This window comes from Lynx rufus, unplaced genomic scaffold, assembly GCF_022079265.1.
Source record: "Lynx rufus isolate CCGP_SWC_20201006 ecotype Redwood Valley unplaced genomic scaffold, mLynRuf1.p SCAF_2, whole genome shotgun sequence".
In the NCBI taxonomy this organism is placed as follows: domain Eukaryota; kingdom Metazoa; phylum Chordata; class Mammalia; order Carnivora; family Felidae; genus Lynx; species Lynx rufus.
This window is the reverse complement of record NW_025814834.1, coordinates 72561894-72588924: the sequence shown is the minus strand read 5'-3', so window position 1 is coordinate 72588924 and position 27031 is coordinate 72561894. Positions and strand designations below refer to the sequence as shown.

General features: G+C 36.2%; 1 protein-coding gene across 8 annotated transcripts in view; it reads left to right on the top strand.

Moving 5' to 3' along the window:
- The window catches only part of MARCHF7 (membrane associated ring-CH-type finger 7), a 58632-nt gene that overhangs the window by 16652 nt on the left and 14949 nt on the right, over positions 1–27031 (top strand). For all 8 annotated transcript variants that reach the window (XR_006962600.1, XR_006962597.1, XR_006962598.1 and 5 more), the window contains exons 2-5: positions 4103–4267; positions 20448–20637; positions 22272–22439; positions 25198–26305. Coding sequence is in view for 5 of the 8 variants with exons in the window: in XM_047082218.1 (XP_046938174.1) it covers positions 4115–4267; positions 20448–20637; positions 22272–22439; positions 25198–26305 (1619 nt within the window). In the remaining 3 variants the exon portion in view is untranslated. The remainder of the gene's footprint in view (positions 1–4102; positions 4268–20447; positions 20638–22271; positions 22440–25197; positions 26306–27031) is intronic.

The following is a 27031-nucleotide window of genomic DNA, read 5'->3' as shown; positions in this document are numbered from 1 at the left end:
AACCCCATGCATCTTTTTTAATGGTACTTTTCAGGTCTTGGTTCTTTTTAGTGTGCTAAGGCCAAATGTTTTGCTTTTAGTTTCTATCTCTTTCTAAGTGCCTAAGGTATAGTTTTATCTTCTCTGCTTAATTATTATACCTCTCCTTCTCCTCTAGATTTTCCAAATACACATTGAAATCTATTGCTTTCAGGGCACCTAGGTGGCTCAGTTGGTTAAGCCTCCAACTTCGGCTGAGGTCACAATCTTAACAGTTTGTGAGTTCAAGCCCCACATTGGACTCTGTGCTGACAGCTCAGAGCCAGGAACCTGCTTCAGATTCTGTGTGTGTCTCTCTCTCTCTCTCTCTCTCTCTCTCTCTCTCTCTCTCTGCCCCTCTCCTGCTCTGTCTCTCAAAGTAAATAAACGTTAAAAAATTTTAAAAAAAGATCTCTTGCTTTTTGTGGCCCCCTTTCCTGTTCTTTTTTCATGGTTAAATCTTTTGGTTTCAATTATTGTCTTATAAAGGTTTTGGAAAGAGGGGCAAATAGATGCATAAGGATAACCTGTCATTTTTTTTTTTTAATAGTAATTTATTTTTGAAAGAGAGAATGTGTGAGCAAGGGAGGGGTAAAGAGAGAGGGAGACACAGAATCTGAAGCAGGATCCAGGCTCTGAGCTGTCAGCACAGAGCCTGATGTGGTGCTCTAACTCACAAACCTTGAGATCATGACCTGAGCCAAAGTCCAGGCTTAACCTACTGAGCCATCCAGGTGCCCCTAGGATAACCTGTCATGTTTTAACAGAAAGTTCAAAACTGACCTTTTTTAATAATCTTTCTCTTTGATCTAATCATATCTCAGTATAATTTTTACTGTGGTTTCTCATTAGCTAGATACTCTTAGTGGAATCATTTTAATTCATCATGCATTTGTGTTTTCATGTTTGTTGTATATTTCCTACTGTTTTTTCCTCTATTCATCTTTTCTGTTACTGCCTCATACCATGTTTTTAAAGTAAATATGATCAGCAAAGGAAATTTCTTTTGTAATATTTTTTTCTGTGTGCTGTTACCTTTTATTTTATTTTTATTTTTTAATTTTATTTTTTTTATTTAAAAAAAATTTTTTTAACATTTATTTATTTTTGAGAGACAGAGCATGAGCAGGGGAGGGGAGGGGCAGAGAGAAAGGGAGACACAGAATCCGAAGTAGGCTCCAGGCTCCGAGCTGTCAGCACAGAGCCCGATGCGGGGCTTGAACTCACAAACTGTGAGTTCATGACTTAAGCCGAAGTCGGACGCTTAACTGACTGAGCCACCCAGGCGCCCCTTAATTTTATTTTTTAAAATTTACATCCAAATTAGTTAGCATATAGTGCAACAATGATTTCAGGAGTAGATTCCTTAGTGCCCCTTACCCATTTAGCCCATCCCCCCTCCTACACCCACCCTCCCAATCCTCTGTTCTCCATATTTATGAGTCTCTTATGCTTTGTCCCCCTCCCTGTTTTTATATTATTGTTTCCCTTCCCTATGTTCATCTGTTTTGTCTCTTAAAGTCCTCCTATGAGTGAAGTCATATGATTTTTGTGTTTCTCTAATTTCACTTAGCATAATACCCTCCAGTTCCATCCATGTACTTGCAAATGGCAAGATTTCATTCTTTTTGATTGCCAAGTAATACTCCATTGTATATATATAGCACATCTTTATCCATTCATCCATCGATGGATATTTGGGCTCTTTCCATACTTTGGCTATTGTTGATAGTTCTTTTGTAGTAACTTTTAAGGTAGAAAGTTGTGATTGATCCAAGGTAGGTAAGTTAATAAGGTTACATGCCAAAAATAAATTAGGTATTTTTACTTTAAATGTTTAAATTTGAATATTTTGGTAAAGCAAATTCTTTAAATGCAAGCAGCATGTCAGGAAAGTGAAGTGCATCTGTTTATAGTTGCTTTAATTTGAACCCATTACCAGAACAATAAGGGAATTTTTGACATTGAAAGTGAGGGAAAAGTTGAGATTATTATTTCTTATTTGCGACTTTCTTTTGCCCTTCTCTTCTTTCTCCTCTCAAGACTGGTGGTTTCTCAGTTATCTAGTGGCCTCATTTCTAAATGAGGATTTAGATTTCTAAATCCTTTCCCCAGAAAATTTTTAAAGTTTATTAATTTATAAAAATAATGTGAGGGGCGCCTGGGTGGCTCAGTCAGTTAAGCATCCAACTTTGGCTTGGGTCATGATCTCACGGTTTGTGGGTTTGAGCCCCACATCAAGCTCTGTACTGACAGCCCAGAGCCTGGAGCCTGCTTCAGATTCTATGTCTCCCTCTCTCTCTACCCTTTCCTTGCTCACACTGTCTATCTGTCTGTCTGTCTCTCTCTCTCAAAAATAAATATTAAAAAATATGTTTGGAAGTCTTTATAGCAGTACTACTTGTAATAGCCTAGAACTGGAACCAATTCAGTGTCCATCCACAGTAGAATAGGAAAATCAATTACGTGCATTGATATAGTAAAATACCGTACAATCCAATTAAAGTGAACTTACAACAGCTACATACAACAACACAAATGACTCTCACAAATACAATATTGAGCAAATAAAACCAGACATAGAAGAGTACATGTTGTATGTTTCTGTTCATATAGACACAGGTGTCCACCTCTGTCCAAAAATAGAGCATTTCTGTGAAACTGTTTGTAAGCTGAAATTCGTGTAAAGAGAAGAAGCAAATACCATTAGTTTATGTGAGAAAACTATTGAATGTTCCCAGCCCAAAAAATAACCTCTTGTCAGACTTTTCTGGCACCTTAGGCCACATCTTGTTAATGGTTGCATAAAATACATTGAGATAGGGGCGCCTGGGTGGCGCAGTCGGTTAAGCGTCCGACTTCAGCCAGGTCACGATCTCGCGGTCCGGGAGTTCGAGCCCCGCGTCGGGCTCTGGGCTGATGGCTCAGAGCCTGGAGCCTGTTTCCGATTCTGTGTCTCCCTCTCTCTCTGCCCCTCCCCCGTTCATGCTCTGTCTCTCTCTGTCCCAAAAATGAATAAACGTTGAAAAAAAAAAATACATTGAGATAAAGCACAGAAACTCATAGACACAGTTTAAAGTCATGGGAACTTGATGCCAAGACCAGGAATGTAGTTCCTGGGAAAGGAGGTTGGTGTTGTCACTTGCTACTCAGTACACATTGCCTCTGTAATGGCTTGCTGCAAAACAAATACTGAATGTTTTTTTTTTTTCACTTTTCACCTTTTTTTGTTTTTGAGAGAGAGTGTGCCTGTGTGCATGCATCACAGGAGAGGGAGAGAATCCCACCCAGGCTCCACCCCAATACAGAGCCCAATACAGGGTTTGATCTCAGGACCCTGAAATCATGACCTGAGCCAAAATCAAGAGTCAGATGTGTATCCAACTGAGCCACCCAGGCACCCCATTGCCTTCTTTTTATAAAAGCAAAAATTCTCTTTGGATTTCTTCTGGTTAGTGAAAACAGGTGAAGTAGCATAACATAGACTTTTGAAAAGTAGGAGATACCTGCATAGTTAAAAGATCATGCATAGCTATTGGGACTCTTGGTGTAGGTTAAGGAATATTTAGTAAAGAAAATTTAGAAGTCATTCTCATTTTTGAAAAATCCTACAAATTTGTGTAGGATTCTATAGAGAGAAATTACTAAGGAAAAGAGCCCAAGCTTTGGCAACAACCTGAGTTCCTCATCCCACTTTTATCAGCTTGCTTCATTTTATGGGCAGTAGGAAGCCTTTGATGGACTTTAGACTCCTGCCTTGTAGAAGAAGAGTTTTGATAGTCTCATAATTCCCCATGCCTGATACAGTTAATTTGCATGGTTAATTCTTGATTTGAGTTGATGATTACTCCTGGGTGGCTTAGTCAGTTAAACATCTGACTCTTTATTTTGGCTCAGGTCATAATCTCAGGGTCGTAAGATCAAGCTCCTCATCAGGCTCAGGGTTGAGCCTGCTTGGGATTTTCTTTCTCCCACTCCCTTTGCCCCTCACTGCCCACCCCCCACCCCTCCCCAAGAAAGAAAGAAAGAACCTAAGGTTTCCATGATTTTCCAAAGACAATTAATCAAAATTTACATTTTGCAGGAAACTTTAAGAATGGAGTCTAAACCTTCAAGGATCCCAAGAAGAATTTCTGTTCAACCATCCAGCTCTTTAAGTGCTAGGATGATGTCTGGAAGCAGAGGAAATAGTTTAAATGATACCTATCACTCAAGAGACTCTTCATTTAGACTGGATTCTGAATATCAGGTAACAACTTAGAATATATGTATACAGTCTCTTTTTCAAAATCTCCTGGGGCCACATGTTTTTTAGATTTTAGAAAAGTGTAATTTTAAGATCTTCAGCTGGATCTGAAACATCCTGTAATAAAACCCATTAATATATCTGCAGGAAAGTGAATGACCATTTACACCAAGTATTAAGAACTCAGTGTTTTTCCAACTTTGTGGACTTCAGAATTATGAAGAAGACATTGTGGTTTGGGTCACCTGGATGGCCCAATCAGTTGAGCATCCAACTCTTGATTTTGGCTCAGGTCATGATCCCAGGTCATGGGTGGGATTGAGTCCTGGGTTGGGCTCCTATGCTGAGCAAGGAGCCTGCTTAAGATTCTCTCTCCCTCTGCTCCTCTCCCCTTCTCATATGCCTGCCCTTGCGTCCGCCCCTCAACAAAAATAAAGGCGGCCTTGATGCTCTTATGTAAAATAATTTTACTGTATTTCAAAGACTTGGAAACCTGTTTACTTAAAAACATAAGTATCAATTAAGTGTAAGTTTAACTTGTCAATGTGGATGACTTGGTCAAAGGACCAAAAACTACATCCTTTCTTTAACATATTATGAATTTATCTGACTTTTCTCTGCACGTACGCAAAGCAGTGGTGGAATAATGAATTTTTTTTTAATGTTTATTTTTGCAGGAGAGAGAGAGACAGAGTGTGAGCGGGGGAGGGGCAGAGAGGGAGATACAGAATCTGAAACTGGCTCGAGACTCTGAGCTGTCAGCACAAAGCTGTACGCAGGGCTTGAACTCACAAACTGTGTGATCATGACCTGAGCCAAAGTCAGATGCTTAACCAACTGAGCCACCCAGGCACCCCTGATTGTTAAGTGTTTTTATTCCACAGTATGGCTTTTAAATATTTTGATTTTATTGGTAGGTGATTATTAATAGACTGTCTTTTAGACGAACTTTAGGGTTTTATTTTTATGGTTAGTTAAGAGTTTGCAGATTCATAATCTACATAAACCTACATAAGCTACTCTTATGTAGTTAATTTTCCTTTAGATTGACAGCAGAGTTTTGAAAGGGCTTATTAGTGATATAAACACAGTAGTTGTAGTATAAAACAGTATAAATTTCAAAAGGCATGATTTCTAGGTTTAATGCAATTCATATGGCTGATCTTTCAAATTTAAATTTATTGCATTATTGTCTGAACAGCTAATGAAATCATAAGTGATGTGCAAAAGTCTGTTTGGGTAACTAGAATCTAAAAATCCTTTAGTGAGAATTTCCATTTAAGTTATTTAAAAATATGTATATCATGTGATGTGTATTATATGACAGAGTCTCATTTTAAAATATTTCTACATAGTAATAAGCATTTTATAAAATATTCAGAGAAAGACTGAAGTAAAATATTTCTCTAAAGTGCCTAATCTAGTACATACTTCCTCACTTTTTACGAACTATTTACTTACTCTCATTTTATTTTATTTGTGTTTTTAAAGTTTTTTTTTTGAGAGAGCACAAGTGAGGGAGGGGCAGAGAGACAGAATTCCAAGCAGGCTCTTGCAGTGTCAGCATGGAGCCTGTTGCAGGGCCCAAACCCATGAACCACAAGATCATGACTTGAGCCAAAATTGGATGCTTCACCGACTGAGCCACCCAGTCACCCTTATTTTATCTTTTAATGTTTGTTTATTCATTTTGAGAGAGAAAGGGGGAGGAGGGGAGCTAGCACCACCCATAAGCCGGGGAGGGAGAGAGAGAATCCCAAGCAGGCTCTGCATTGTCATTGTATAGCCCGATGAAGGTCTTGATCTCAGGAACTGTAAGATCATTACCTGAGCCAAAATCAAGAGTCAGACACTCGACTGAGCCACCTAGGCACCCCAACTTAGTCTCATTTTAAATGTTGGTTGATAATGTATTTTTTTATTCTGTTGCTAGACAAAAAGGACACTTGCCCAGAGGTGCAGAATTGTATATTTTCATTCTATAGAAAAGTTCTGGGTTAAATGATTGTTACTGATTAAGAGCACAGATTTGTTTTTTTCCAATTTTTCATATAGCTTGTTAGTAAGGAACAAAGACTCTGAAACCATACTGTATTGCCTGGATTGGAGTCCTGTTCTGTTATTTGCTAGCTGTGTCAACCTAGGCAAGTTACTCTACATTGTTCTTTCTTATTTTCCATATCAGTCAGTTGGGTTATTAGTGTTAGGTGAATTATTACACTGAATGAGAATAGTGCCTGCCACATGATAAACACTATGTAAATGTTAGCTGCTACATTTGTTTTCATTATAATTGTTATAGCTAATTATATTAAGTGTAAAGTCTTAACTACATTTAGAAAATTTATTGACATCCACTTTAAAACATATTTACAATACTGTTCCTTCTGGCTTTTTCTTCTTTTTCTTAATGTCCTACTAGATTACTCTAAAAGTCTCAGTTTTCATGGTGGAAGTTCAACAAATGCAACCATGAAAAACCACTTATATCTTTCATTGATTGTTAATAAGATAAATCAGCTTTGGAGTTTTTCTTAATGTTTTTCAATTGCTTTAAGTGGCATCCATTTTTTTCTAATGGATTATAGGAACATTTCCAGTCTTAAATCAACTACTCCTAGCCTGCTTTGCTCTTTAGCTTTGATTTAGAAACTGAAATTTCTGTGTTCTTGTGTAAATTATTTTTTATCTGGGTTTCTTCTGTAAAATGGTGGTAATAGCTTTTCACACAGTTATTACTAGGATCAAGTGAAAGAAATAACACATGAAAGCACTTACAACAACTGTGGTTGGAGCTTAGGGTTCAGATGTTTCCATTTTATAATGATTATTGTTTCCATTTTATGATGATGTTTGTGATTGTTACTGTATTCATTATTTCCTGGCTTTATTTTGGTTTAAATAGATAATACCCTTAAGGTACAGTGTAATATGTTACCAGAATATTTAAATTACATATTACATATTTAGTTTTATATAATCTTAATACTACTCAACAAAATGTATGTTTACATTTACATTTACATTCTATTTAAATATCAAAGGGAATATTTTTAAAAATTACTCATGTTTTCTCACACCTCTTTGCAACCTAGCATTCCCCTTATCTCAGACACTTGGTAAAGCTGAAGCTTCAAAAAGATAGGCATGATAGATCAATTTCAGTTACATTAAGGATTAAATAATAGGGAAACACCTTATATAGTGCTTAACATTTTATAGAATAATGTTTCCTTTTAACTTTATTTACATAGGGTGGATACTTGTGTCATTTCATGCATAAAGATCTGCAATCTGGAAAGAGAAGTGGTTTCCCCAGTCTCATGATTAGGATAGTGTACCTAAGAATCTAAGACTTAGGGATAGCATTGTTTCTTTGGGAAAATATAGATTCTAAGTTCCAATCAATTGATTTTCTCAAGATCTTTTGGTTTTCAGCCATTTGTAAGCTGGGCTTCCTCTCTTATGAATCTTGCTGAAATTTTTGTTACTTCATCTTGAAGTTTTTGTTAACAATTTGAATGATCATCTTATTTATTTGGTAACAGTAAGTAGAATTTTAAATATTTTTGAAAAAATATAATTCCTATAATTCATATTGTAATAAGAATTTGGTAGCATTTTGTAATATGTAATAATTATTTCACATATATTTCTTTTTTTTATTTTATTTTATTTTTATTTATTTTGAAAGAGAAAGCAGGTATGTGAGCGGGAAGGGGGGGGGGCAAGAGAGATGGGGAGAGAGAGAGAATCCTAAGCAGGCTTCGTGCTGTCAGCAAGGAGACGAACATAGGGCTTGATCCCATAAACCATGAGATGACCTGAGCTGAAACTGAGTCCAACACTTATCCAACTGAGCTACCCAGGAGCCTCAGTTTTACGTATGTTTCTATAACTCAATTTAAGTGGCCATAATCCCACTACACTTTCTTCTACTTTGAGATTACTTTTATTTTTTCATTTTTATTTTTTTTAATTTTTTTAAATTTTTATTTTTTTAATTTATATACAAGTTACTTAGCCTATAGTGCTGTAATGATTTCAAGTAGATTCTAGTGATTCGTCCCCTGTAACATCCAGCTTTGAGATTACTTTTAACGTGAAACGATAAAATGAGAGGCTTTCTGTTTACATATTTTCTAGTTTGTAGATCAATTTAGAGAGCTCAGTACCATTTGCATATTTTGCATACTATGTTATCTCAAGAATTAAAAGAATAGTCATTAATATGTGTTTATGTACTACAAGGTTCACTTCCAGAGAACTAAATACATGCAAGTATGCATATAATCAGTCAAGAAAATGAAAATAGTTTTAAAATGGAATCAGGAAAAATACAGATAAAATACTGAAAGTGGATCAAAGTTGTAACACTGCAGGCATTTATAAGTCCTGTAGTGTTTTAATGTTAAACTTGGACTCTTGTTTTGGGCTTCAGAAAGGTCACAGGGAAATACAGTCAGCTTTCAGCTTTTAAGGTGTTTTGTTCATAAGGACAAGTAACCAATTCCTCAAAGCAATGCTTGGCAATTTGGTTTGGAAGGGGACCGTGAATAATACAGTGGACCATGTCTTTAGTGTTCATATTATTAGTATATTCCTAGTTTAGTCAAGTTGTTTCATGGTAAACCTAAGCATTAGCAAAGGATGTGATGCTACAGTACAGCTCAGTGAAATCACTTCCATAAAGGGACAACAGAGTGATCTAAATACCAATTTTCTGGTAGTCTTCATATAGGTATTGGGGAATTTTGAGTGATCAGTGGACTCCAAATCCTTTTTTGTATTCTGTAAGATTTCTTAGCTGGATTTATCATAAAGTTGGGCATGAATTAGTTCATAAATCTTAAAATCATCTAATGTCTTTTTTATGAAAATTGAAGACTACTCATTCAGAATACAAACTGGAATGTGAGATTTCACATTAGTATGGTAATGTATACTCTTAACACATGAATATTTAGAAGGGGTCAAAGTCCCAAGTTGTTACTTACGGCTGAGATAATTTTGGTCTGGAAATTTTTCAAAGCAGGAATTAGCAGTCATCCCAGTCATAGCATTGATTCATGGAAATGAGGAGCCAAGTCATTCTGGACTTGGTTCTGGTACAGTGCATTAAATGATTAAGCATTGTCCAGTGGATGACATTGATTGTATTTGCAGCAATTGTTAATGTTCTTTTTTTCAAGAATAACTTTATTGAGGTATAGGTCACATAGCATATGACTCACTCATTTAAAGTATACAATTGGGGGGTTTTTATTTTTTAATTTTTTTCTAATGTTTATTTTTAATTTTGGGAGAAGAGACAGAGCATGAGCTGGAGAGGGGCAGAGAGGGAGAGACAGAATCCAAAGCAGGCTCCAGGCTCTGAGCTGTCAGTACAGAGTCTGATGCAGGGTTTGAAACCACAAACCATGAAATCATCACCAGAGCTGAAGTTGTATGCTTAACCAACTGAGCCACCCAGGCACCCCTACAATTTGGTGGTTTTTAGTATATTTGCAGAGTTGTGCAAATCATCACCACAATCAATTGTAGAACCTTTTTATCTCCTTAGGGAAAAAACCTAGTTTCTTTAGCTATCACTGCACTGCCCTTCTTCCTCAGCACTAAGCAACCACTGGTCTACTTTCTGTCTCTGTAGATTTCCTTATTTTGGACTTTCATTTACAGAAATAGAAGTATACGCTATGGTATTTTGTACTAGCTTTCACTTAGCATGCCTTTAAGGTTCATCTGTGTTGTGGCATATATCAGTACCTCATTCCTTTTTTATGAATGAGCAATATTCCATTGAATTGGATATACTTTTTTTATGGATAAATAATACTCTATTGTGTGGATATGTCACATTTTGTTTATCCATTCATCTATCCACTGATGGACATTTGTGTTTTCATGTTTTGGCTATTATGAATAATGGTGCCATAAATATTCATGTACAGTTTTTGTACAGACTTACGGTTTCAGTTACCTTGGGTATATACCTGAGAGTGGAATTGTTCAGTCATATGGTATAACTCTGTGTTCAGTTTTTTGAGGAGCTGCCAGACTATTTTCCAAACCACCTGGACCATTTTATATTCCTACCAGCAATTAAGTATGGGGTTCTGATCTTGCTACATCTTTGCCTACACACTTATCTTACATTTTGATTCTAGCCATCCTATCCTGTGTGAAGTATCTTATTGCAGCTTTGATTTAGATTTCCTTGATGACTCTTGATGTTTAGTATCTTTTGCTAATTATAATTAGCTACTTTTATATCTTTGAAGAAACATCTATTCAGATCCTGTGCTCATTTTTTAATTGGGTTATTTTGTTGCTTTATTATTGAGTGGTAAAAGTTTTTTATTTTCAATTCCACTTTTTCATTACTAGCATATGGGAAAGTGATCAAGTTTTTTTTTTTTTTTTTTTTTCATATTAACCGTGTGTTCTACAACCTTACTGTAATCCTTTTTTCGTTCCACAAGGTATTTTTTTGTTGTTGTTGATTCTGTAAGGTTTTCCACATTGAGGGTGTCATCTTCAAATAAAGATACTTTTATGTCTTCCTTCCCAATCTGTACATTTCATTTACTTTTCTTGCCTTACTGCACTGCACTACTTAAAACTTCTAGTGCACTGTTAGGAAAGAGTGGTGTAAAGAAGAACCAAGTAAGCCCAAAGTTAAAAGGGTAGAAATTAAAAAGATTAATAAAAGAGACAAAAAAGACAATAGAAAAAATAAGTGAAACTAAGAGCTGTTTGGGTTTTTTTTGTTTGTTTTTTAAAGCTAGACAGAATAGACTGACCTTTGGCTGGGCTCACCAAGAGAAAAAGAGGTCTCAAAATCAGAAATAAATGATACCAAAAAATACAAAGGATCATAAGGGACAACTATGAACAATTATATGCCAAAAACTGGACAACCTGTAGAAATAAATTCGTGGTAATACATAACCCACTAAGGCTGAATCATAAAGAAATAGAAAATCTGAACAGATCAATAATGAGTAAGGAGATTGACTCAGTAATCAAAACCTCCCAACAAATGAAAGTCCAGAATCAGATCACTTGTATAAATTTTACCAAACTTCTCAAACTTTCAAAAAAACAGTAAGATTCCCAGTTTACTTTATGGGGCCAACATTACCCTAATACCAAAACCAAACATGAATACTATAATAAAAGAAATACGCCAGTATCCCTGGTGAACACACATGTAAAATCCTCAATAAAATATTAGCAAACCAAATTCAATAATACGTTAAGAAGATCCTACACCATGGTCAAGTGGGGTTTATCCCTAGGATATAAGGATGGTTGAACATCCACATTATCAGTCAATGTGATATTCCACATTAACAAAATGAGGGCTAAAAATCATATCATCTCAGATGCAGGAAAAGTTTGACAAAATTCAGCATCCATTTATGATAAAAACTCAGCAAAATGGGTATAGAGAGAATGTAACATAGTAAAGACCATATATGACAAGTCCACAGGGAACATCATACTCCATGGTGAAAAGCTGAAAGCTTTTCCTCTAAGATCAAACTAGAGACAGGAAGCCTACTCTTTATTTTTGTTCAACATAGCATTGGCAGCTCTAGCCAGTGTGTAGTTGGTCAAGAAAGAGAAATAAAAGGCTTTCACATCAAAAGAGAACATGTAAAACTGCCTCCTTTTTCTAGATAACATAATACTTACAGAAACCCTAAAGACTCCACCAGAAAATTGTTAGAACTAATTTAAAAATTCAGTAGAGCTGTGCGATACAAAGTCAGTACTTTGTGTCAGTACTCAACAAAATCAGTTGCATTTCTATAACAAACTATTAGAGAAATTAAGGAAACAGTCCTATTTGCAACTGCATCAAAAAGTAAAATACCTACAGGGGATTAATTTGAGCAAGGGGGTGAATGTTGTGTACTTGAAATTATGAGACATTGATTAATGAAAGAAGTTGAAAACGACACAGATAAATGGAAAGCTATCCTGTGCCCTTGGGTTGAAAGCATTAATGTTGTTAAAATGCCCATATTGCTTTGGGTGCCTGGGTGGCTCAGTCAACTGAGTGTCTGACTCTTGATTTTGGCTCAGGTAATGATCTCACAGTTTGTGAAATTGAGCCCCGTGTCAGGCTCTGTGCTGACAGCGTGGAGCCTGCTTGGGATTCTCTGTCTGCCTCCCCATCCTCCCCCTTTTCTTTCTCAAAAATAAATAAACATTGAAAAAAAAAATCCCATACTCCCCAAAAGAGTCTACAGATTGGGTGTAGTTTCTACCAAAATTCCAGTGGTATTTTTCACAGAAATAACAGTCTTAAAGTTTGGTATCTCAAAAGGCCCCAATAGCTAAAGCAATATTGAGAAAGAATAATGAAACTGGAGGCATTGTGCTCCTTGATTTCAAACTAGATTACAATCCTAAGACTAATCAAAACACTATGATACTGGCATAAAAAGCAGTTAAATCAGTGGAGCACTGTAAAGAGCCCAGAAATAAACCCACGCATATATGGTTAATTAATGGACCACAGTGGAGCCAAGAATGTGCAGTGTGGAATGTAAAGTCTCTTCAATAAATTGTGTTGGGAAAATGGGAAAGCCATATGTAAAGGAATTAAAATGAGCCACTATCTTACACAATACACAAAATCAAGTTAATGGATTAAAGAATTAAACGTTAGATCTGAATCCATAAAACTAGAAGAAAATATAGACTGTACGATCCTTGACAGGGGACTTGGCAATTTTTTGGATTTCATACCAAAAGCAAAGGCAGCCAAAACAATAGTAAACAAGTGGGACTGCATCATATTAAAAAGCTTCTGCATAGCAAAGGAAACCATCAAAACAAAATGATAAGGCAGTCTACCAAACAGGAGAAAATATTTGCAAATGATATACCTTATAAGGGGTTAACATCAAATATATAAAGAAATTTTCATACAACTCTGTAGCAAACAAAAGAACTGTTTAAAAAATTGGCAGAGGAACTGAATGGACATTTTCCCAAAAAGGACACATTAATGGCCAATAGGTACATTGAACAGGTATTCAACATCACTTATTAGAGAAGACAATGACCTATCACCTCAAGAATAGCTAGACAAGAATTAGCAAGTGTTGGCTAGGGTATGGAGAAAAGAAAACCCTTGTGCACTATTGGTGGAAATGTAAATTGGTGTAATCACTATCACAAACATGATGAAGGTTCCTCCAGAAATTAAAATCAACTACCATATGATCTAACATTTCTACTTCTGTGTATTTATCTGAAAGGCATTAATTCAAAAAGATAAGTACACCTGCATGTTAATTGAGTATTATTTACAGTATCCAAGACATGGAAACAAGTGTCCATTGATGGATGAATGGGTGAAGTAAATGTTGTGTGTATATTTACAGTAGAATATAATTCAGCCATAGAAATTAAAAATATCCTACGATTTGCAACAGCATGGTGGCATTATGCCAAAGTGGAATATGTCAGGCAGAAACAAATCCCTAATTAGATCTCACTTCTATATGGAATCTAAAGAAAATTCTGGATTTATGGGTGCAGAGAACAAATTGGTGATTGCCAGAGTCTGGGAGGTAGGGTTGGGCAAAGTGGGTGAAGGTGGCCAAAAGGTATAAATTTCCAGTTATAAAATAGTCCTCAGGATATAATGGGCAGTATATTGACTATAGTTAATAATACCAGGGGGTATATTTGAAAATTGGTGAGAGAGTAGATCTTAGAAGTTCTCAGTCACAAGAGTAGAAATTTTATCACTGTGTTGTAGTAGATGTTGACTAGAATGACTGTATTCATCATTATGATACACAGAATCATGTGACACATCTGAAACTAATGTTATATATGGCAGTTACATCTAAGGTTTGTTTGTTTTCTTAAGAGGATATAAAAAGATAAGCAGTGCTGAGGGATAAATCTTTGCCTTATACCTGATGTTAGGGGGCCTTGGGTTCTCCAACCCAATTCCAAAGTGGGAGAGGGTGGGATCCCTCACACAACCCACATAATTCTTGGACACCATTGGTGTGTCTAAGAATTCAGTTCCATTCTAACACTTATCTATTTGGAGATAGCATCAGATTCCACAGATTAGTGGAAATCCTGCAAAACTGCCTTCTACCCACTCCCCCACTTTAGATGCCAGTCACAGGCTACAGATTGTAGGTTCTATCAACATCCACCTTAGCTTTTAGTTTTTAGATTTTTTTAGGTTTTTTTTTGTTTGTTTGGTTTTTTTTTTTGCTTTTTTATTTTATTTATTTTGAGTGAGGGAGAGCAGGGGAGGGGCAGAGAGGGAAAGACAGGATCCCAGGCAGACTCCATGCTCTCAGCAAAGAGCCTGATGTGGGGGCTTGAACTCCCGAAATGTGAGATCATCACCTGAGTTGAAATCAAGAGTTGGACGCTTAACTCACAGAGCCACCCAGGTGCCCCCCATCTTAAGTTTTTTATTTGCTAGAGTGGCTCACAGAAGTCAAGGGAATTCTTTTATGTTTACCGGTTTGTTAAATAATATGAATAAGATGAAGAGATAAATAGGGTAACGGATGGGGAAAAGGTGCAGAGCTTCTGTAAGCCCTCTGCAGGCATGCCACTCTACTGCATCTCCACATGTTCACCAATCTAGAAGCTGTCTGAACCAAGTTCTTTTGGGTTTTTATGGAAGCGTCATTACATAGTCATAATTACCTAAGCTATTTGCTATTATATACTTAAACCTTCACCGTTCTCTCTGGAGGTTGGGGAGTGACGTAGGACTGAAAGTATAATCCACATTATCACAGAGGACATTCTTGCCTTATTTGTACAGTGTTACTAGTCTCAGGTATACAACATAATGATTCAACAGTTCTATAGATTACTTCATGCTTATGAAGATAAGTGTACTCCTGGGGTGCCTGGGTGGCTCAGTCGAACGTCCGGCTTTGGTTCAGGTCATGATCTTGCCGTTCGTGGGTTCAAGCCCCACGCTGGGCTCTGTGCTGACAGCTCGGAGCCTGGAGCCTGCTTCAGATTCTGTGTCTCCCTCTCTCTGTCTCTTCCCCGCTCATGCTCTGTCTGTTTCTGTCTCTGAAAGATGAATAAATGTTAAAAAAAAAAATTAAAAGATAAGTGTACTCTTGATCCCCATTTGTTTTTTAAATTCTACATGAGTGAAATCATATAGTTGCCTTTCTCTGACTGACTTATTTCACTTAGCTCTGTCCATGTTGTTAAAAATGGCAAGCTCTCATTCTTTTTTATGGTTAATAGTCCCCTGTATGTATGTATGTATGGGTGTATGTGTATATACACCACATCTTTATTGATGGACACTTGGGTTGCTTCTATATCTTAACAATTGTAAATAATGGTACAGTAAATATAGAGGTGCATACATTTTTTTGAATTAATGTTTTCATTTCTTTCAGTAAATACCCAGTAGTGGAATTACTGGATCAAATGGCATTTCTGGTTTTAACTTTTTTGAGGAATCTCTGTACTGTTTTCCACAGAGGTTGAACCAGTTTGCATTCCCACCATCAGTGCCCTAGGGTTCCTTCTCCATATCCTCCCCAACACATGATATTTCTTGTGTTTTTGATTTTAGCTATTCTGACAGGTGTGAGGTGATACCCCATTGTGGTTTTGATTTGCATATCCTTGATGATTAGTGACATTGAGTATCTTTTCATGCACCTGTTGGCCATCTGTATGTCTCCTTTGGAGAAGGGTCTATTTAGGTCCTCTGCCTGTTTTTAATTTGGTGGTGGTGGTGGTGGTGTTGGGTTGTATAAGTTCTTTATATAATTTTTGGTTATTAACCCCCTATTGTATACATCATTTGCAAATATCCAATTTGGTATGTTGCCTTTTTGTTTTGTTGAGGTATAGAAGTGATTTTGGGGGCAGGGGTGGGTAGAGTCCCAATAGCTTAATTTTGCTTTTGTTTCCCTTTCCTGAGGAGACATAGCTAGAAAAATGTTTTTACAGCTAATGTCAAATTATTGCCTGTATTTTTTTCTTGGAGTTTTATGGTTTCAGATCTTACCTTTAGGTCTTTAAACAATTTATTTTTGTGTATGATGTGAGAAAGTGGTCCAGTTTCATTCTTTCACATGTAGCTTACCTGTTTTCCCAGCACCATTTGTTAAAAAGACTATCTTTTCTCCATTGTTTCTTAAAAAAAAATTTTTTTTTGCACTTTTATTTATTTTTGAGAGGCAGAGCATAAGTGAGGGAGGGGCAGAGAGAAAATGAGACACAGAATCCGAAGCAGGCTCCAGGCTCCCAGCTGTCAGCCCAGAGCCCGACGTGGGTTTCAAACTCAGGAACCGTGAGATCATGACCTGTGCCAAAGTTGGATGCTTAACCGACTGAGCTACCCAGGTGCCCCTGTCTTTTCCCCATTGTATATTCTCTCCTCCTTTGTCATAGATCAGTTGACCTGAAAAATGGGATTATTTCTGGGTTCTCTATTCTGTTCCATTTATTTGTCTGTTTTTGTGCCAGTGCCATAGTGTTTTGATTACTGTACCTTTGTAGTATAGTTTGGAATCTGGGAGTGTGATTCTTACAGCTTTGTTCTTCTTTCTTAAGATTGCTTTGCCTATTCTGGGTCTTTTGTGGTTCCATACAAATTTTAGTATTATTCTAGTTCTGTGAAAAATGGCATTTTGATAGAGATTGCATTAAATCTGTAGATTGTTATGAACATTTTAACAGTCTGTGAGCATGGAATATCTTTCCATTTCTTTGTGTCCTCTTCAGTTTCTTTCATCATTGTTTTTATAGTTTTCATTGTACAGTCTTTCACCTCCTTGGTTAAGTTTATTCCTAAGTATTTTATTATTTTGGGTGTAATTGTAAATGGGTTTTTTTTTACGTTTCTCTTTGTAGCTGTATTTTTTTACAGATAATTGTTTACCAAATTGATGAAATTACCTTTTATTTCTAGTTTGCTGAGAATTTTTATCAGAAAGGGATGTTGGATTTTATTAAATGCTTTTTTTTCATCTGTTGGTCACATGATTTTTGTTTCTTTAGCCTTTTAATGTGATGGAGTACATGGATTGATTTTTTTAATGTTGAACCAGCCTTAACATATCTGGGATAAATCCCTCTTCATTGTGGTATATGATTTGTCTTGTACTTTCTGAATTCAGTGCTTTAGTATTTTATTGAGGACTTCTGTGTGTCTTCATGACAGATAGTGGTTTATAGTTTACTTGTTGTTTGTTATGTCTTTGTCTGGTTTTGGTATTAGGGTAATGCTGCCCTTATAGTATGAATAAAGAAGTATTTTCTCTTCTGTCCTCTGCAAGAGATTGGAGAGAATTGTTGTATTTTCTTCCTTAAATGTTTGGTAGAATTCACCAGTGAACCCATGTGGGCCTTGTTTTTCCTGTTTTGGAAACTTAAGTATTGACTTAATTTATGAGTTGTGAGAGTTTTTAAAATATTCTGGATACAAGTTTCTTATTAAATATATGATTTACAAATAAATTTTCATTAATATTCTTTTTTTACTGCACCATCTTAGTAAGATCAGTTGTGTCAGCAGTGTTTTTTAGACCTTAGAAATCTTGAACAAAAATTTTTTTCTCATTATTCGTAATAGTCAAAAAAATGGAAACAACCCCAAAACTACTTTTAAAGCATCCATTATCTGAAGGGCAGTATGCTTTGGAGATAGACTCATTTCCTATTTTATTTGCCCACCAATAGTTCCAAATTGTTAAAATAATTAACAATGGTAAAAAATTCAGACTGAAGGTATTTGAACGGTGGACCAAGTTGGTAGGAGCCCAAAACTGTTTTGATTTTGATTTTAAACCAGCAGAAATACTGGTCAGAACCTCTGTTTATCCTTTCCATATATTGATATTAACAAGCACTTTTGTCTCTCGGATGACATATAGGCTGCATGGGCTGCGTTTTAGAGTGGGAAGTCATGAAAATTGTTTCCTGAGCAGTGAGTGTGTCTTTTCCCACCAGTAGCCAGTGCCTGAAAACAGAATTGATATCCAACTTTTTGTTCATTTCTCACAATGTCTCTAAATTTGATGAGTGTTTCATCTCATATAATTATTCTGTTCTCATTGCTTTTGTTGCAAGCACTTATTTCCTGCTATTTCAATGACTTCATAGTTGATTTTCCTACTTTCTGTTATTCCATTTTTTTCATCTTCCACAATGCTCTAAGGATCTAAGAAGTGGTTGATCTGATGGTATTTTCTCCTTTAGTAGTTACAAAAGTCCAATTTACAGAAGTGCCAGTCAGTAACAATTTGGTCCATGCAAGAGGAGAAAAATAAGGAAAAGATTTTATACGAGTAAAGTTTATTCACTTTAAAAGTCTGTTTTATTCTATTATGTTGTCATGTTTGAGGAGTATATAAAATGTCCCTTTTATTTTTTTTTTTTTATTTTTTTTTATTTTATTTTTGGGACAGAGAGAGACAGAGCATGAACAGGGGAGGGGCAGAGAGAGAGGGAGACACAGAATCGGAAACAGGCTCCAGGCTCTGAGCCATCAGCCCAGAGCCCGACGCGGGGCTCGAACTCACGGACCGCGAGATCGTGACCTGGCTGAAGTCGGACGCTTAACCGACTGCGCCACCCAGGCGCCCCTAAAATGTCCCTTTTAAAAGTTGGAGTGGGATTAAGTGGTATTTGCTAATTTAGATTTCCTTGCTTGTCAGCCTGGCAATTCTTTCTAAATTTTAAGTTAAAACATCTTTATTTTGGTCTCTGAAATCCGAAGGTCTTAGAATCAGTGGTCTATATAACACATGGTCCCTAATACCCTGATGATGGCACATAATAGTTTGGTTGTGAAATATCTAATGAATTTCGTCTCTAATGCTACTCCAGTTCATTCATTGAGGCTCTGTGGAGGACTTGGTGCAGAAGGCTTGTGAGACCAAATTTGTACTAAGCTGAAGCCACATTGAGTTTGCAGTAGGGATGGGCAAGGAATGGATGAACTCTGGATCTGGCCTGTTCCTACTTATTCAGCTTTGCATCTTCTACTTTTCCATGTGTGCAAGGCTTATTCTGTACAGGTACCCTGAACGAATAATATATAGTTCCCTGAAACCATGCAGTATGCTTCTTGTAATTGAAGCATAATAGAAAAGGACACTTTTTTTTTAAATTTTTTTTTAACATTCATTTTTGAAAGGCAGAGACAGAACGTGAATGGGGGAGGGGCAGAGAGAGAGGGAGAGAGAGGGAGACACAGGAGCAGAAGCAGGCTCCAGGCTCTGAGCTGTCAGCACAGAGTCCAATGCGGGGCTCAAACTCATGGACCACGAGATCATGACCTGAGCCAAAGTCGGCTGCTTAACCGACTGAGCCACTCAGGCGCCCCGAAAAGGACACTTTCAACAATTATGTTGGAATATGTTCTTATTATTTAAATCTACATATTTAAAGGGATAGACTAATCCTTTTTCTTTTTATGCCTTGCATAGAATAAACTGCTTTAACCAATTAAAGAATTAGGAGGAAGTGAAATAGTTTGTACATTCCAAGTAATTTTTGTATTACAGGTTGCTATAACTTGTGTGTGTATCTTTCTGTGTTCAAAGAGAAAACCTTGAGCTAAGAGTTTTAATATATACTATGTTTACTATGTATATGTTTACCTGTTTCTTGCTTCACTGATGAAAAAAATCCAGATACTAGGATTTTTTTTTTAATACCATTTACATTCTGAGAAAAATACAGAATATTTCTGGGCATTAGATCCAGGATGCATTTTTTATTATTTGAAAAATCTTGTTTTTATAGTAGAGTTTTCATAATTTATTTATATATTATTTTCTTGGTGTTCTGTTCACCTTTAGGAAAGGACATAGGTTTCTCAGGAGTTTGAAATATTAAATCAGGAAAACAAAATGATTGTAAGAATTTTGTTCTTCAGTTTTTTCTAACACAAGTATTTATATACAGTTATATAGTAGATTTAATCTGTATCAGATTGATTACCTAGCAAAGTATAATTACAGTATAAAGTAAAGGGACATGTGAGTAGAAAGGAACAAAAAACTGAAAAACCTACATAGTAGAAAAATGTATGCTTGTGAGGAATGAATTGAATTCGGAATAAATTTAGTAGACTGAATACAAGCATTTTGTTTTTCCGTTACAACCTTTTTTTTTTTTTTTTTACTGATAGTCTACATCAGCATCAGCATCACCATTTCAGTCTACTTGGTATAGTGAATCTGAGATAACTCAGGGAGCACGCTCAAGATCACAAAACCAGCAACGGGATCATGATTCAAAAAGACCTAAACTTTCCTGTACAAACTGTACATCTACCTCTGCTGGGAGAAATATTGGACATGGTTTAAATGCTGTATCAGGTAAGAGTTAAATTTGTGTAAGGGTTATTATATATGCACTATGGACTAAAGCCCTTTTACCAAAACTTAGTGTTATTAAACAAGTTCTGCATGCAAGAGTGGGTCAGAAATGTAGTGGAGATTTCAAAATCTTATTAGTGCTGAAACTAAAATTAACTCAGTTTGGATTTTCTTTCTAAATTTGATACAAATTTCCTGTACAAACAAGATTAACATATTTTGGTTAATTAGAATAGCTGATCTGTTTGGTAATCAAATTGGTAAAAATGACATGTATTTTGCTGGTTATTGTATAGGAGGTCACTTTTTTTTTTTTTTAATTGTTATACTAGGGAAGCCAAATGTACTGATATGTTAACATTCCCTAACCTAAGTGTATCTTTTATAAATGGTGAATATTGTGTTATATACTTATATTGAGAAAAAAATAGAAATTCTTTAAACAAAATAGTTGATGGTATTCTATTTGGAGTTCTATATATAAGGAATCTGAAAGCGATGATTCAATTCTAGACCTCTGTATGGCATTGGACAAGTCACTTAACCATTCTGGGATTTAGATGACTTATCCATAAAGTTCCATGCATGGTATTTTGTACTCACAGACATACATTTATTGCACAAATTGAAAACATCTTTTCTTTTCCTTGAGGGGGCAGAGGAGGCTCCCTCCTCACTTAGATTCCTCTTCAAATGAAACACTAGGAAATGCCTGAAATAGTTTTAAGGTGAGACAGAGTTTGTGATGACACAATTGGAGATAAAATTCTTGAAATGCATTTGTATTATCATTTGAATTAGTGTAAGCGATTCCTTTCTATTTTGATAGGCAGGACCGCCTGGGGAAAGACACTGCCCATCTGAAGAATATTAAGAGTAGTGTGATGGGTAAGAGCAGACTGTCCTTAACATTGTAGACAAACACCATTGTGCACAGATACTTTTGGTCTCTTCTACTCTGTGAAGGCATAGCATTAAATACCCTGGGCCATTTCCCTTAATGAGGAGGAATCAATAAGGCTGTTGGGACTAGGAAAGGAAGAAACAAAATTTCAAGGTAAATAGTTAGGGGGGAAAGTTATCAGACTTATTTTTAATTTATTTTGTTAGATATGATTTCATTTAAAAATTTAGATTATGATTGCAAGAGTACATTAATTTTTACAATAAGTGAAGCAAGTGTGATGGCAATGATAATATTTCTGATAAAATATCTTCAGTGGCTATAGTAAAACATCTTCCATTTTGACATGGCTTGATTTTAATTTTGGCTGTTCTCCAATATCAGTTTCATTGACTTTTCAGGAAATTCTGCATCTTTGACCAGCTTTGCATTTTGTTCTGTAATTATTTTACATCAAGCTCACATGGTATGGTCAGGTGTTCTAGAAGGTGACTGAGACATTGGCATCATGGATGGGTGGTAAATTGTAGTGTTAGAGAAGAATATTTGAGTAGGAAACAATTTTATAAGTGATGAGTTCATTAGTGAATAATTTTATGTTTTGCTGAATTTTGCTTCTGATTGCAACTATGTAACAAATCATGATTAACCTCCCTGTATAATACCACAGAACTGTCATCAGAAATCTTGAAAGCATTTTCTGAATTAAAATTTCTTCCATTATTTTAAGAATCTTCTTGGAGGCATAATCAAGTTCCTAGATCTTCATCAATGGTACTTGGATCATTTGGAACTGACTTGATGAGAGAGAGAAGAGATTTAGAGAGAAGAACAGATTCTTCCATTAGTAATCTTATGGATTATAGTCACCGAAGTGGTGATTTCACAAATTCATCATGTATGTATAAATTGTATTATTATGTATAGCTTAATAATGTTACATTTTCCTCTGTGTATGTATTATTAAAATGACAGTAGAAACGAATACATGAAGTGCATCTTACGGAGATTTCAAAATAGCTTAGTATGTTTTTATACTGTATACTAGCTTATTTGTTTTTATACTTTAAAAAATAAAAAGCTTAAAATAGATGTACAGTCGTATCTGGATTTTGCCTGCTTATAATTTTCTAAAAATATATGTTGGGGCACCTAGGTGATTTAGTCAGTTAAGTTTCCCACTCTTGGTTTCAGCTCAGGTCATGATCTCATGGTTCGTAAGATCAAGCCCTGCATTGGGCTCTGTGCGGTCAGTTTGGAGCCTGCTTGGGATTCTCTCTCCTCTCTGACCCTCCCCCACTCTTTCTCTCTCAAAATAAATAAATATTGAAAAATATTTTATTAAAAACTATGTTGTAAAGTATACTAAATAATTTTAGCATACCCCAATATCATTTGCGTTATACAGTTGACCCTTGAACAATGCAGGGGTGAGGGCACTGGCCCCTATCTGCCCCTTCCTCCGGTGCAGTTGAAAATCTATGTATATATAACTTTTGACTCCCCTAAAACTTTACTACTCATACCCTACTGCCTTACCAAAAATGTAAGCAGTTAGTTAACATATACCTGTATGTGTTACATAATGAATTCTTATAATAAAGTAAGCTAGAGAAAATAAATTATGTCATTAAAAAAATCATAAGGGGTGCCTGAGTGGCTCAGTTGGTTAAGTGTCTGACTTCGGCTCAGGTCATGATCTCGCAGTTGGTGAGTTCGAGCCCTGCATTGGGCACTGTGCTGACAGCTTGGAGCCTGGAGCCTGCTTCGAATTCTGTGTCTGTCTGTCTGTCTCTCTGTCTCTCTCTGTCTGCCCCTACCCGCCCTCCCCAAAATAAATAAACATTAAAAATGTTAAAAAAGAAAAAATCGTAAGAGAAATACATATATAATGCCTACTGTATTTACCAGAAAAATCTGTGGACAAGTGGACCTATGCAGATCGAATCCATGTTGTTCCGGGATTAACTGTATAGTGTAATAACTACTTAATGGTAAATTTCTGACCTAACTAAAGCTTGAAATCAACATTTTAAGGCATAATTTAGAATTACTTTTGTTTAACATGAATGTGCCTTTATTCATTCAGTTGAAATAAAGACCCACACTATTTCTGTCAGTGTATTAAGGTTTTCAAAATTAAATGTCATAAAATAGTAATACTAAAAAAAAGTGCTTATTGAAGTTGACAGATCTAGCAGGCAGAAGTGGAGTTTGATTTACATAGAAGAAAGAAAATACATTTGTTTGGGGCACGTACGTGGCTCAGTCAGTTAAGCGTCTGACTTGATTTTGGTTCAGGTTATGATCTCAGGGTTCTTGAGATCGAGTGCCTGTGTTGGGTTCTGTGTGGACAGCACAGAACCTGCTTGGGGCTCTCTGTCTGTCTCCTTCTCTCTCTGCCCCTCCCCCGCTTGTGTTTTCTCTCTCAAAATAAATAAACTAAAAAAAAAAAAAAATTGTTTTAGGTAATCTCTTCACCCATCCTGGAGCTCAAACTCACAACCCCATCAACTGAGCCAGCCAGGCACACCCTGTGTAGGTTATTTTAAATAAAGTTATTGGGGCAGTCTTTGCCTTGACCAATGACCAATGAAGACCTCTTTTTATTTGTTTGGTTTTAGGTGTATGAGCTCTAGTATATAGTATCAGTGGCGTCTAGGTTTGAACGTCTAAAAGTATAGGGTAGAATAGATTTAACCACTAACAGTTTATCCCTTCACGAAGGTCCATGTGTTAGCACAGTAGCAATCTCACTCTTTAAGCTAAGTGTGTGGATGAGAATTCTTTATAAAGGAATGCTGTAGTATTTCTCATCCCATTTTAAGGTGTAGAACCACCAGTAGTGGGCTCTATTCTGACTCCTAGCTTCTAGCAAGTGTTGAAAAGTAGAGTTATGTCTGATAAGTAACAGAGATAAGAACTTGAAAGAAAAAAGAGTGGAGGAATTTTTAGCTGTCAACCAAGGTTTGCTGTAAAATCTTAAAGATGATAGTATTTGTATGAAATAACTTTTATACTTGCAGTGTAGGAAGAATCTCCAAAACACTGTCTTCCTAGGATTATTTTGCCATTATTTATTGTAAGAGTCCTTTACAGTGAATTATTTGGCTCATTGAAAATTTCTTATCCATTTAGAGGCACCTGGGTGGCTCAGTCGGTTAAGCATTCGACTTTGGCTCAGATCAAGATCTCATGGTTTGTGAATTTGAGCTCCACATCATTCTCTCCGCTGTCAGCACAGAGTCCACTTTGGATCCTCTGTCTCCCTCTCTCTCCCACACACGCTCTCTCTCAAAAATAAACATTTAAAAATAAAATAAAATTCCTTATCCATTTAGATGTTAGATATTTACCATATCAATTTCTGATTAACAAATTCAGAGTGTTATACCTTCATTAATTTAGTAGATTTAGATGTTTGTCTCATTAGCCATGATACATTTCTTTCTTTTCAGTTTGCAGTGTTAACTTAGTATAAAAAGAGAAATACATTTATGTTTTTTTCTGTAATAGTAGTTAAGCTGTGTATTCATAATAATAGCAGTATTGGTTTGAATCCAGTGTTTCATTTTGCAAATATTAGTTAATAATTCTAAATTTAATACTCAGAATATTTCATGTAATTGGTTATCTTTCTTTTCTTTCAAAAATAGATATTCAAGACAGAGTTCCTTCTTCATATTCACAGGGAGCAAGACCAAAAGATAACTCAATGAGCACTTTACAGTTGAATACATCATCCACAAACCACCAGATGCCTTCTGAACATCAGACTGTACCATGTTCTAGGGACTCTAATAGAAATTCTCTACGGTCAAATTTTTCTCCAAGAGAATTGGAATCTCCCCAAAGCAGTACACCGCCTAGATTTTCTTATCTTTCAAATAGAGATGAAGCCTCAACCATAAGCAGTTCAGATAGGGTTGGTTCATCTCAAAGATCATTTCAAGAATCTTCTGACAATGAAGGTAGACGTTCAACCAGAAGATTGCTGTCACGTATAGCTTCTAGTATGTCATCTACCTTCTTTCCCCGAAGATCTAGTCAGGATTCCTTGAATACAAGATCATTGAGTTCTGAAAATTCCTATGTTTCTCCAAGAATCTTGACAGCTTCACAGTCTCGTAGCAATGCAGCATCAGCTTCTGATGTTCCCGATAGTAGGGCATCTGAAGCTTCTCAGGGATTTCGATTTCTTAGGCGAAGATGGGGTTTGTCATCTCTTAGCCAAAATCATAGCTCTGAGCCTGATTCAGAAAATTTTAACCAAGAATCTGAAGGTAGAAATACAGGACCATGGTTATCTTCCTCACTTAGAAATAGATGCACACCTTTGTTCTCTAGAAGGAGACGAGAGGGACGAGATGAATCTTCAAGGATACCTACCTCTGATATACCATCTAGATCTCATCATATTTTTAGAAGAGAATCAAATGAAGTGGTTCACCTTGAAGCACAGAGTGATCCCCTTGGGGCTACTGCCAACAGATCACAAGCATCTGCAGCATCGAGTAGTGCTGCTACGGGTGGCTCCACATCAGATTCAGCTCACAGTGGAAGAAATACAGGAATAACAGGGATCCTTCCTGGTTCTTTATTTCGATTCGCAGTCCCCCCAGCACTTGGAAATAATTTGACCGACAATGTCATGATCACTGTAGATATTATTCCTTCAGGTTGGAGTTCATCTGATGGAAAAAGTGATAAAACTAAAAGTGCACCTTCAAGAGACCCAGAAAAACTGCAGAAAATAAAAGAGAGGTAAATTTGAATACCTGTCATAAGTCTGTAAAGCAAGAGCAGATTAGAGGAAGAAATCTTTTTTTATTTTTGAAGGGAGAAAGCATGCGAGTGGGGAAGGGGCAGAGAGAGAGAGGGACAGAATCTGAAGGGGGCTCTGCAGTGAGCCTGATGTGGGACTCAAAGTCGTGAACTGTGAGATCATGACCTGAGCTGAAGTCAGATGCTCAACCAAGTGAACCACCCAGGTGCCCCAGGAATCTTTATTTCTAAAATGGCTTCTCATAACAAGAAACATACCGGAAATTTCTTTCCTTAAGATTTATACCCACTAAGATGTTAAATTCTCAGAGGTAAAGTGGATGAGAATTAATAATGAAGATAGGCACTGGGGGTGTAGATTGCATCAAGATAGTCTGAAGATTATTTTTAACCAGCTTTCAATACAGCTTTTTGCATAAAAAGGCAAAAAACCTTAATGTCTCACCCCGTTCCTTGGTAGACCATTGCTAAGTAGAATTGATAAAGGGACCCCAGTTGTTTATAAATTATCAAAACTATCTGTCTTACCTTTAGTTAAGATTTATTTACCATTTATTTGTATATCTCATCTCAGACTCTTCTGGAATGAGATAAAATAAAATCATTTGCACAAATTTTGTTTTTGACGTGTACATGTACACAGAATATTCTTTGTGTATTGATTTGACAGAAATAGTAGTTTAAATATAGGACTTAGAATCTTTT